Raw genomic sequence first — 13,578 nt, forward strand, 5'->3', positions numbered from 1 at the left:
GTAAAGAGGAGGAATTGGTGAGGAGGGACTTGTTAGTTAGTTAATTAGTATATGATTATTATATTCTCCCAAGCATATCCCGTGGGTGGGATAGAGAAGGAAACAGCAGGTCAGGTTGAAAGATGGGTGTGATCTGTAGGTTAATAGGCAACTGTGCCCAAGCAGATAGGAGTGAAGGAACGAGATGGAGTGAACCTCAAGGAGGAGGTTTAGGGGACATGGCCTGGAAGTGACACTGGGGATGGAAGTGATTAATGACCCCTCCTGCCTCCTGCCTCTTTCAGGCTTGAGTAACTCGAGAGTGAGCAGCCCCCTGCCTTCCCATGGAAGAAGCCACAAGGAGATTGGTGTCCTCCAGAGAGCCAGGGCTGGGAAGGCAGCCCCTGTGCCATGTTGGTTTCTAAGTCCTAAGTGCCCAACAGTGTGTGACCCCAAGTAGAGGATCCCACACTGGGAGTTGGTTTCTCCCTATCCACTTTATCTGGCCAAAAGGTTAGTTTATTTTTCAAGTATCACACTGAAAGAAGACTCCTCCAGCACCCATAAGGGAACACATAACTACTGTGGACCTTAACCAGCCCTATTCTTTCACCTGCTTCCTCTGGGACTTCCTCACTGGACAACAAGCTCTTCAGATCTGCACTTCTGTCTCCACAGTGCACATGTCTCACACCGCAGTGAGGAGAGACACCACAGAGCAGAAGCTCCCTCTCATTCACACACACACATGCATAAACACACACAAACACACACACACGTTCTGCAGGTTAACACATCACATACAAGCCCCAAAAAATCATATCCATGGACTTCTGCAGGCAGAGCTGGTTCTCAGGACCCTGCTGTCTCTCCCCATTCATGACAATGACCCATAGAGAAAATGCCCACTGGCCCTCAGGGTCACGGAAAGGCATGACTTTGGTCAAGGAGGAAGTTTTGATCTCAGAGGAGAGATCCAACTCCTCTATGGCCCTTAGAAGCAACTGCAGTGAAGGGCTAGGAAATAAAGCATCTGCTCCTCCTCCCTGTTCTTTCCTAAACAGCCAGGTGGGTGATGGATATCTCAGTGCCACACCTAAGATACCCCACCCCCTATACACTTACTCACAGACAGGCACCACTTGGGAGACAAAGAGACATCCCAGGATCCCAGCTCTATCCCAGGAGAAAAAAGAGCATGTGCCATACTAGAAGGGCCCTCCTGTGATAACAGCAGTTGGGCTACATTGGGGCCTGAGGAGCAGAAGTGGGCCTGGGATAAGACCAGGAAGGCCTCTCTGCACTAAATGTCAGCTGGGTTGACCCCCCGCTTGTGGAGAGTCTACAAAGCCGAGAGTCAGTATTTGTCCATTTGTCCACTAATACCACCAAAAGAGAAGGAAGGAGTAATGCAAGTATCAGGTGCAAGGAGGTATTTATTGTTTTGGGGGTCTCTGCAGGCCTCTAGGCTGGACTGGCCAGGGATCACTGGCATCCCCCGGAACAGGGCGGGGCACCATGGCTCTGTTTGTGGTAGTCAGTGGCTATGTCTCCCATTACAGAGAGAAACTCGGAAAAGTCAATCTTCTTATCCTTATTCTTGTCTTTTTTCTCAAAGACATTGCGTAAGTAATCTTTGCCCCTTCTTTCCTGTGGGGTAAAAAAACATACAAACAAACATAAAAACATTATCCAGGGAGAAGAGGAGAATAGAGACAGAAGAAGAGACAACACCTAGGGTGAACCAAAGGTGTGGTTGGTCAGGGGAGGTTATGGAGATGGAGAGACGGGGTCAAGCAAAGTCAAGCCCTGACTCATCACTGGAGATCTCTGGTCAAAAATTGGAACTTGCACGGAGAGTACACTGATAAATGACAAGGGGACTCAGTCTCATCCACCACCTCCCCTTCAGGTGCACTGTCTTCATTCTTCCCCCACGGGACCATTACAGCCCAGCCAGTTACTCTCCTCATTCTCTAATGCTCTTCACACTTAAATTCTTTCCCATCAAAGCCTATCGGTTTGGCCCCATTCATTCTGTTCCTTAGTCTCAATCTGTGCTAATGATTCCTTCTAACAGTTAGATGAAATTAGGACTATGAATGTGCTTTGCCCATATGAAAGATGGTGGCCGTGTCTTTGGGTTCATGATTCCCACCGTGTTACCTCTCCTTCCACGGGCAGTGCTAGTTCAGTGGTAGAATTCCCACAGTGGTAGAATTCCCACCTTCCAAACACGACGCTCGAGTTCAATTCCCCGCCAATGTACCTCGGTGCACAGCCACCACTCACCTGCCAGTGGAGGCTTGCATGTTGCTATGATGCTGAAAAGCACCTAACAATAATCCCTTTTTTCAGGCAAATGTGAAGAAGAGCCTTTAGGAGGCAACCTTTTAACCCAAGGCAACCAGACCCTTGGGGGGACTCTCAGTGACCAGTGGGAGGGCACATGCTTTAGTCTATTCACTGGTTTTCAAATCATAACACTTTCTTGAGTCTCTAATATGTCCACCACTTTTTCTCCTTTTCAAAGCATTATCACATAAGTCATTTCATTTCAACAACACCAACACAGGAAATTAAGTTCTTTTATCTCCTTTTGTAGATGAGAAAACTAAGGATCGGATTGTGGGTGATTTGTCCAGATACACACAGCACGGAGCCCCAGTGGCAGGGCAGGTACCCAGGAGAAAAAAGAGCATGACTCTTTGTCCTGAGCTCCTAGAATCTTCCATCCTGCCTCCACATGGGACTGGCCCTGCCTCAGGTTAAATGTAGAGGTAAAATGAGGAGAGTAGAGGTGTGGAGAGTTATCCAGGGAAGGGCCAGACTCCAGATCAGCCAATCATAAACAGTGTATCCACTTAGCAGTGGGGTCCTCAGACATGCCAAAGCCCATGGACCCCGTCCACCCACCATATCCCCTCCCTGTACACACATACACAGCCTCTTCCCGCCCCAGACAAGCCAGACCCCCACTCACACAGTCATTGAGGAAGTTGGGGAAGTTCTCCTTCAGTAGCTTTAGCAGATTTTCCCTGTTGATCTTATCATCATACCCGGTGTATTGATGAAATAGTTCAACCAAGCTCAGGACCACATTCTCAGCTGGAGTGTGGCATATCTTGACTTTCTCAGCTGCAATGTTGCTCATCTTGCCTTTTATTCCAAGACAAGAGTCTACAGACAAGAAATCAATGAGAATGAACTGGGTGGAAGAGAGTTTGAAGGACAAAGCCAAGGAGTGAGTGAGGGCTGAGCTAAGACAGAACAAAAGGAACTTGTCTTTCTCAAATGATGAAGTAAATTGGTGGCAGGGAGGGGACAGTGGAACAAAGTCTTGGGTCTTGAGACCATTCCTGGGGGAATCTGGGATGAGTGGAAGTGGAACGGTGGAGATCAAGGCTGTGTAAGTGAGGAGTAGAGGCTGAACTGCTGGCGCTGGGTATGCAACTTCTCCTGGCTCATCCGGTTGGAAGCAAGATCACAAAGAGAAACATGAAATCCCAAGGCAAGACTTTCCCACCAAGCATAGCCTTTGGTCTACCCCACTCTCCCCACTTCCACCTAGAAAATCACCAACGACCACCAGCCTGAGCAATCAGGTCTAGAATCCTGGGTTTTTGGCTATCTGACACAGCAGTAGACCTCCCACCTTCCAAACAGGAGGACCAAGTTCAATTCCGCACCAATGTACCTTGGTGATAACCACCACCGACTCTGACCCCTCCACCCTCCAAGACCTTCCCAGAAGTTCTTTTGGAAGACCTTGTGCCCAAAGAGCACACGGAAACCAGGGAATAATGAAACCCAAGGGCTACAGGAGGAACATATTTTTTACCTGACAGTTCTCAGAAAAGCACCTAATACTGAGAAAAGACGATTAACAAGATCATCTAGCCAAGCCAGCCCCCCACTGAGACCGGTGGAGAAGGGATACAGGATTTGCCAGCACAACTACAAGGTCAACTACTAGTTGCAGAACCCATGCATACTGACTCCCAGGCCAGGTTAGTATTCCCCCACAGCTGCAGGCAGCAGACCAAGTGGGCAACAGGCATGACTCCTAGGAAAGAACAGAGACAGGTACAGACTTACTGGATCTGAGGATGATCACAGAGGAGAGAATTAGTGAGATTGTGCGTCTAGGCACAAAGCAGACCCTTTATACAGCTCCGCCTGGGATCTTCCCAGAGGCTGGGTGCCCTGTGGCAGTCTTCATTAGTTTCTCCAAACATTGCACCACTTTGGGTGGGGAGACACACCGAAGAAGCTATCCTCAAAACTTCCTTCTAGATACGTTGGGTCTCCAGTGCCTATCAGTATCAGGCCACATCACCACAATTCTGCCCAGCCCAGGGTCCTGGCCAGTGGGAGGAGGCCCCATGCAAGAGGGGTGTGGACAGAGTTGAGTACACTGCCATAGCTCAAGGATGATGGAATCTAGGGATCTGGGAGGAAAGAAACACCTGTTTCTTCATTCAGTCATTCCACAACATTCTATCAATGACTAGTGCTAACTGCCTCCTTTTCCAACTACTAGAATGAGCCAGGCAATGGGTTACCGTTTTATGCCTCAGACTCCCATGAGAGCCCTGTGAGTTCACATAAGTGTCTCTACCACTGTGAGGTAGGTATTTTCCCTTCTTACAGGTAAGCAAATTGGAACCAAGGCTGGGTTTCTCAAGGTTACTCAGATAGAATATGACAAAGTCAGAATTCAAACCCAGATCTCTCAGACCTCAAAGCCCTCTCCTAATCATACTGCCACATTGCTGAGCATCTGATGGTGTTACTGTCTGGACTGGGCAAGGGGTCACAATATTACCTGACCGGCAGAAGCCCACACTCCAGGACAGATGACCCTGCACAGAAGCATACCACAGGTACCTCCATCCAGAAAACTGTGGGCATCAGGGCCACGGTGGCAGTGAGTGGCGCCTCTGTGATTCACAAAGCCCTGGTTGTCACAACTTTCAGGCCATGAGCCTCTCTGCAAGGGCTGTCTGTGGGCACCATTGCCCCAGGAACAAAACCTTTTCCATCAGGGAAGCTCACTATGCTTTAAAAAACACCTTCTCTGATATCATCTTGCCAGATCCTCACAGGAATCCCCAGAGGGAGACTGCGATTCCTGACAGAGGAAGGACTGACATTCAGCCAAAGATGGTCAGGGAGACACTTCAGTATCATCTCACCACACAGCCCCTTGGGGACCCCGGGGGTATGCCAGGAACCACTCTCGAGATCCAGATTCAGCTGTGTGGTCAGTACAGTAGTCACTCTCTCAATCTCTCCTATTTGGAGATTGAAAGTAGAAAGTCACATTTTTGAGGTTCTTTTGCATCCAGGGCCCAGATATGATTAGGGTGAGAATCTCCAGAAAGATTTAGATGATGCAGCCGAGGCAGCTGCAAAGCCAGCTCCGACACAGGTAAGTGTTCACAGAAGCTGTACCCTCAGTGACACTGCCCAGTCATCTGCTTTGTGGCCATGGGAGCTATGGTGGTGCCATGGTGGTAGCCCTAGAACCAGTTTTCTAAATTCTGGGTCTCAGCCCAAAAGGTTCACCTCACAAGCAACAGTTCTGTAGTGGCTCTTTAACTTCCTCTCCTCCAGCCCTCCAAAGAGTTATAAGCCCTTGTATCTCTTCATTAGTTGTGTTTCTGCTTAAAATATAGGGAGTGAACCCTCAGGCATAAGAAGAAAGCAAATAATAAAAGCTAGAGAAGAATTAAATGAATTTGTGAACAGGTAAACAATTGAAAGAGGCAACAAGACCAAAAGCTGGTTGTTTTAAAACATTGACAACACTGACAAACCACTGGCCAGACTGATAAAAGAAAAACAAGAGATGAACCAAATAACCTGAATAAGAAATGAGATGGGCAATATCATAGCAGACCCAACTGAAATTAAAAGAATGATATCAAATTACTACGAAAAATTATACTCCAACAAATTTGAAAACCTAGAAGAAATGGATGAATTCCCAGAAACACACTACCTACCTGAACTAACAGAAACAGAGGTAGAACAACTAAATAGACCCATAACAAAAGAAGAAATTTAAAAACTCAAAACAAAAAAAAAAAACCTGGCTCTGATGGCTTCACTGCAGATTTCTACCAAACTTTCAGGGAAGAATTCACACCACTATTGCTAAAGGCATTTTAGAGCATAGAAAAGGATGGAATATTTAAAAACTCATTCTAGGAAGCCAGCATATCCCTAATACCAAAACCAGGTAAAGACCACAAAAAAGAAAATTATAGACCTATGTCCCTCATGAACTTACATGCAAAAATCCTCACAAAATTCTAACCAATAGAATTCAACAACATATCAAAAAATAATTCACCATAACCAAGTGGGATTCATATCAGGTATGCAGAGATGGTCCAACATTAGAAAAACAATTTATGTAATTCCTCATATAAATAACACGAAAGAACCACATGATTTTATCAATTGATGCAGAAAAGGCATTTGACAAAGTTCAAAATGCATTCATGATAAAAACCCTCGGCAAAATAGAAATAGAAGGAAAATTCCTCAACATAATAAAGAGCGCTTTTACAAAGCCAACAGACAACAACATCCTAAATGGAGAGATTCTAAAGCATTCGCCTTGAGAACGGGAACCAGACAAGTTTGCCCTTTATCACCACTATTATTAAACATTGTACTGCAGTTCAAGATAGAAATTAAGCTAGGAAAAGAAATAAAGTTCATCCAGATTAGTAAGGAAGAAGTAAAAGTATCTCTATTTGCAGATAATATGATCTTATACACAGAAAACCCTAAAGAATCCTCAAGGAAGCTACTGAAACTAATAGAAGAGTTCGGCAGAGTATCACAATACAAGATAAACACCCAAAAATCAGTTGGATTCCTCTACACCAACAAAAAGAACATTGAGGAGGAAATCACCAAATCAATACAATTTATAGTAGCCCCCAAGAAGATAAAATACTTAGGAATAAATCTTACCAGACATGTAAAAGACCTAATGAAGAAAACTACAAGTCTCTATGGCAAGAAACTAAAAAAAAAAACCTACATTAGAGGAAAAACATACTCTGCTCATGGATGGAAAGACTTAACATTGTAAAAATGTCTATGCTACCGAAAGCCATCTATAGGTACAATGCAATTCTGATCCAAATTCCAAAGACATTTTTTAATGAAACAGAGAAACAAATCACCAACTTCATATGGAAGGGAAAGAGGTCCTGGATAAGTAAAAATCTACCTGATTTTAGAACCTGGTATACTGCCACAATAGTCAAAACAGCCTGGTACTGGTACAACAACAGATATATAGGCCAATGGAACAGAATTGAGAATCCAGACGTAAATTGGCCCACATATGAGCAGCTGATATTTGACCAAGGCCCAAAGTCAGCTGATTAGGGAAAAGGCAGTCTTTTTAACAAGTGATGCTGGCATAAATGGATATCTACCTGCAAAAAAATGAAACAAGAACCATACCTCACACCATGCACATAAAAGGACTCAAAATGGACCAAAGACCAAAATATAAAATCTAAAACACTAAAGATCAGGGAAGAAAAGATAGGTACAAACCTAGGAGCTCTAATACATGGCATAAACAGTACACAAAACTTAAAAACAATGCAGCAGAATACCTAGAAACTGGGAGCTCCTAAAAATCAAACACCTATGTTCATTCAAAGACTTCACCAAAAGGGTAAAAAGCCTACCAAAGACTGGGAAGAAGTTTTTAGCTATGACATTTCTGATCAGCTCCTGATCTCTAAAGTCTACATGATACTGCAAAAACTCAACTACAAAAGGACAAATAACCCAATTAAAAAATGGGCAAAAGATATGAACAGACACTTCACTAAAGAAAGCCTTCAAAATGATCATGATCATTAGCCACTCTAAAGTGAAGATCAAAACTACAATGAGATTCCATCTCACTCCAACAAGGGTGGCATTAATCCAAAAAAAAAAAAAACAATAAATGTTGGAGAGGCTGTGGAGAGATTGGAACACTTATACACTGCTGGTGGGAATGTCAAATGCAACAACCAGTTTGGAAATCAATTTGGGGCCTCCTTAAACAGCTAGAAATACAACTACCCCACAATCCAGTAATTCCACTCCTTGGAATATATCCTAGAGAAATAAGAGCCTTTACACGAGCGGATATATACACACCCATATTCATTGCAGCACTGTTTGCAATACCAAAAGGATGGAAGCAACCAAGGTGTCCATCAACTGAGGAATGCATGAAAAAATTGTGGTCTCTTCACACAATGGAATACTACACATCAGTAAAGAACAATGATGAATCCATGAAACATTTCATAACATGGAGGAACCTGGAAGACATTCTGCTGAGTGAAATTAAAAAAATTAGCCAGTTGCAAAAGGACAAATATTGTATAAGACCAGTATTATAAGAACTGAGAAGATAGTTTAAAACACAGAAGAAAATATTCTTTGATGGTTACGAGAGGGGGTAGTGAGGGAAGGAGGAGAGAGGTTTTCACTAGTTAGACAGTGGGTAAAAAAGAAAACTAAGACAGTAGATAAGCTTTATTTTAGGTGAAGGGAAAGACAACACACAATACAGGAGAGGTCAACACAACTAGGCTAAGTCAAAAGCAAAGAAGTTTCCTGAATAAACTGAACACTTCAAAGCCCAGTGTAGCAGGGAAGGGGTTTGGGACCATGGTTTCAGGGGACATCTAAGTCAATTGGCATAATAAAATCCATTATGAAAACATTCTGCATCCCACTTTGAAGAGTGCCATCTGGGGACTTAAACGCTAGTAAGCAGCCATCTAAGATGCATCAAGTGGTCTCAACCCACCTGGAACAAGGAAAAATGAAGAACACCAAAGACACAAGGTAATTATGAACCCAAGACACAGGAATGACCACATAAACCAGAGACTACATTAGCCTGAGACCAGAAAAACTAGATGGTGCCCAGCCACAACCAATGACTGCCCTGACAAGAAACACAACAGAGAACCCCTGAGGGAGCAGGAGAGCAGTGGGATGCAGACCCCAAATTCTCTTAAAAAGACCAGACTTAATGGTCAGACTAAGATTAGAAGGATCCGAAAGGTCATCGTCCACAGACCTTTTGTTAGCCCAAGACCGGACCCCTTCCCAAAGCCAACTCTTCAGACAGGGATTGGACTGGACTGTGGGATAGAAAATGATGCTGGTAAAGAATGAACTTCTTGAATCAAGTAGACACTTGAGACAATGCTGGCATCTCCTGTCTGGAGGAGAGGTAAGAGGCCAGAGGGGGCCAGAAGGTGGCCAAATGGACACAAGGAGAGAGAGTAGAAGGAAGGAGTGTGCTGTCTCATTAGGGAGAGGGCAATTAGGAATGTAAAGCAAGGTGTATACAAATTTTTGTGTGAGAGACTGACTTGATTTGTAAACTTTCACTTAAAAACCCACTGCCATAGAGTCGAGTCCAACTCATAGCGACCCTATACGACAGAGTAGAACTGCCCCATAGAGTTTCCAAGGAGTGCTTGGTGGATTGGGACTGCCATCCTTTTGGTTAGCAGCCATAGCACTTAACCACTACACCACCAGGGTTTCCTTTCACTTAAAGCACAATAAAAATTGATTACATAGGGAGTCATTTCTGTCTTCTGCACTAAACCCTGACTGTTGCCAAGGGTGACTGCAGACTCCCAAGCTCTTCAATGCACCTGGAGACGTGGGACTGAGCGAGGTGACCTCCCAGCCCTGTGACTCTTGGCTTCCTATGGAGGAAGGGAGTGAAGACGAGTCATAGAGTCTTTAGCATCTGTCCTCCTTCCTCTATGCAAAGCATTCCCTTGAAAGTCTGTGCAACACCTTTGGCACTAATATTTTCCTGCCTGCTGCAGAAGAGCTGGAGTGGGAAGCAGGAGCTGGCGGTCAGAAGGAGAGTCCCTGGGGGCACACTGAAGAACAGTTGCGCTAAATCACTGAAGTTTACTCTTTGCCTGTTACCCCTGCCCCTGAAATTCCCCACAGGAGATCCTGGACCATTCAGACTGTTTCCTGCAGCTGTTCCTAATATCATCATAGAAAAAACAAACCAGTTGCCATCGAGTTGAGTCTGACTCATGGCAACCCTGTGTACATCAGAGTAGAACTGCTCCGTAGGGTTTTCATGGCTATGACCGTTCGGAACAAGATCTCCAGGCGTTTCTTCCAAAATGTCTCTGGGAAGGTTCTAATCTCCAATCCTTCAGTTAGTGGCCAAGAACTTAACCGTTTGAGCCACCCTGGGACTCTTAGTGGAAACCCTGGCAGCGTAGTGCTTCAGTGCTAGGGCTGCTAACCAAAGGGTCGGCAGTTCGAATCCGCCAGGTGCTCCTTGGAAACGCTATGGGGCAGTTCTACTCTGTTCTATAGGGTCGCTATGAGTCGGAATCGACTCGACAGCAGTGGGTTTGGTTTTTGGTTTTGAGACTCTTAATACCATCCCTAGGAAACCCTGGTGGTGTAGTAGTTAACAGCTATGGCTGCTAACCAAAAGGTGGGCAATTCAAATCCACCAGATGCTCCATGGAAACCCTGTGGGGCAGTCCTACTTACTATGAGTCACAATTGACTTAATGGCAACGGGTTTGTGTTTGTTTTTGTTTTAGGATGGGGCTTATTCCCAAGCTCTTCACATTCCACAGTCAGTCCCTCTTTCAGTCTTCAGTGAAACTTACCAGCTTTCTGGACTTACTCCTTTCTCTCATGCACTTTTCTCATACCCAGAAATTTCCCACGGCGTTCCTTGAAAATGTGCCTACAGCTTTCTGCTACTACCCCAAGCACGACCTCTCACCAGCCTGGCCCACCACCCCCACCAGCTGCAGTCTGGGTCTCTGCCTCCATCTCCACCCACCCTCCCACTGACATCAGATCTCTCTTGATCACTGCTTAAATCCAGTCATTATGGTTATTAAATCCATCAGTTAAGGACATGCAAAAATTAGTTATAATCGTTGCCCCACGGGGAGAAGGACTGAGTAGCTGGGGACAAGAGGAAAAATGATTGAATTTTACATTAAAAAACTCTTTGTGCTTTTTGAATGCTGTATCATAACCAATATGATTTCAGCGTATTTTAATTGACATTTGCTCTTTTTGAATCACAAGTGTGGAGCAATGGAGTGATAATCACCCTTGGTTTCTGGCGTATTATCAATATCGCTACACGAAAGCTCCTCCTTTTGGTTTTTTTAAAATTTTTCTCCATTCCCAATTCCCTCTCTCCCTACACACTTATCATGTTTAATATGTATCTATTTGTCTGCATGTTTACTTAATGTGTATTGTTGTTTCGTGTGTGAATTTCAGTTGGCATGAAATTGAGAAAGTTATATCCAATGTGTTTTATATTTTTCTGGTTTCTATTTTCTTTCACCCAAGAGTTTCTTGTTAATACATCCTGTTGTCACTCCTACACTGTACGAGACACGAGTTATGTGTCAACCCAACTCCCCTCAGCCATGCCCGTCCCTCACACCATGGCCGTGTGCCTTTCTTCCTGGCCTGGATGGTACTAGTGATGGCTCACACCATTCCCAAACCCCAGCTACCTCTATTGGGTCCTCTTGCAACTGCACTGATTTTCTCAGCCTCCAAGAGAGGCAATAGCCAGGTATTCGATATGGCCTCGATCATGCTGTATGTGGTGGGAGCTGCACCAACCCCAGTGCCCAGGTATGACCAGGCTGGATCTAAGAAGGCTCTGGTTTTCTTAGTGGTTGCCCCAAAACCAAAAAAAAACAAACCCAGTACCATCCAGTCGATTCCGACTCACAGTGACCCTATGGAACTGAGCAGAACTGCCCCATAGAGTTTCCAAGGAGTGCCTGGCAGAATCGAACTGCGGACCTTTTGGTTAGCAGCCACAGCACTTAACCACTATGCCACCAGGGTTTCTTGTGATCACCCCAGGAGGGGAAAAAGTAGAACTGCGAACAGGAGAAAGGTAAACTGGAGTGACTCAGCATAGCTGTTCCTCACTGTGCCCCCAGGGACTCTCCTGATCACCAGCTCCCGCTACCCACTCCAGCTCTTCTACAGCAGGCTGGAATGCCTCAGAGCCAAAGGGCATTACACAGACTCTCATGGGAATGCTTTGCACGGAGGAAGAAGGACACATCCTATAGACACTATGACTTCTCTTCACTCCTCTCCATCATAAGGACCCAAGAGTCACAGAGCTGGGAGGTTACCTCATCCAGTCCTATGTCTCCAGGGGCATTTAAGAGCCTGGGAGTCTGCAGTCACCATTGGCAACTGTCAGGGTTTAGTGCAGAAGACAGAAACCACTGCCTATACCTTAAGCAGAAAGACAATTAATCTAGGGACTCAAGGACTTATAACTCTTTGGAGGACTGGAGGAGAGGAAATTAGATACCCACTGCAGGACTGTTGCTTGCAAGGTGAAGTTTCTGGGTTGTGACCCAGAATTTAGAAAACTGGTTCTACGACAACTACCACTATGGCACCACCAAAGCTCCCATGCCCACAAAGCAGATGACTGGGCAGTGTTGCTGGGGGTCCACCTACTGCAAACACTCATGTGTGTTGGGGCTTTGTAACCACCTCTGCAAAGCAGAAGTGTGGGGGAGTTAAAGTCCGATGAGGCAGACACAAACTGGGAAGAGTTAAGAAGGAGGGAATTGGCGGATAAATCGCTCACTTTTCCTCCCCATACCCGTCCCTGACAGACAGTTCCAAGATGCAGTGCTCCCGTATGACCTCTTTGTAGACATCCTCTGTGACCAAGCACCCAGCCCTGTCTTCTTAGAAGTAGTGGTCAGCTCAATAATGCACCACACTATTTATGCTGTCCCTTCTTGCCTCCTTACTTCTGTTCTCTTCTCTTTTGTTTCCCTGGAATGATACATACACATGCACGCACACACACACTGGGAGTTCAAGTGCTACAACAGTTACTCCGTATGGAGGTGATGATGCTTATAAAGACAGTAGCATGGGGAGGCTTCTTTTTACATAATCGAGGGTTTAATAAAAGAGAATAATAGGCATGCAGCAAAAGACAAGCACCTCTAGGGTAACATTTAAGGAGACTTTAATCTCCTAAAACTGCAGGGCATACTGTGCACAAAACTGAGGCCCAGTACCTGATTATAATGGTGACAGAGCTGTAAAGGAGACAAAATGCAAAGTGTTTGACCTCTATACCAAGGTCAGAGGCCTGATTAGGGAAGATTAGAAATCTGAGAGCTGGGATGGGAGCATTTGGATGATGATTCTGTTATTGTTAGGTGCCATCGAGTTGGTTCTGACTCATAGCGACTGTACGCACAACAAAACGAAAAACCACCCGGTCCTGCGCCATCCATAGGATCCTTGTTATGTTTGAGCTCATTGTTGCAGCCACTGTGTCAATCCACCTCATTAAGTGTCTTCTTTTCCGCTGACCCTGTACTCTGCCAAGCATAATGTCCTTCTCCAGGAACTGATCCCGCCTGACAACATGGCCAAAGTATGTAAGACGCAGTCTCGCCATCCTTGCTTCTAAGGAGCATTCTGATTGTACTTCTTCCAAGACAGGTTTATTCATTCTTTTGC

The 13,578-nt window shown here is 45.1% G+C and overlaps 1 protein-coding gene across 1 annotated transcript; it reads right to left on the reverse strand.

The window, feature by feature from the left end:
• Positions 1-1,464: 1,464 nt before the first annotated feature.
• LOC135230562 (protein S100-A7-like) lies at positions 1,465-3,133 on the reverse strand. The gene is made up of 2 exons (XM_064279996.1): positions 2,963-3,133; positions 1,465-1,629 (listed from the first exon to the last, which is right to left on the reverse strand). Exons 1-2 carry the CDS (start codon positions 3,131-3,133, stop codon positions 1,465-1,467), a joined length of 336 nt encoding a protein of 111 aa, XP_064136066.1.
• Between the last annotated feature and the right edge of the window lie 10,445 nt (positions 3,134-13,578).

This window comes from Loxodonta africana, chromosome 3 (genome assembly GCF_030014295.1).
Source record: "Loxodonta africana isolate mLoxAfr1 chromosome 3, mLoxAfr1.hap2, whole genome shotgun sequence".
Classification (NCBI taxonomy): Eukaryota; Metazoa; Chordata; class Mammalia; order Proboscidea; family Elephantidae; genus Loxodonta; species Loxodonta africana.

Coding starts and splice junctions, on each gene's coding strand:
- LOC135230562 (XM_064279996.1), bottom strand. CDS start 3,133: ATGAGCAACATTGCAGCTGAGAAAGTCAAGATATGCCACACTCCAGCT. Junction 1,630..2,962: donor CCAACTTCCTCAATGACTGT/GTGAGTGGGGGT, acceptor TTTACCCCACAG/GAAAGAAGGGGCAAAGATTA.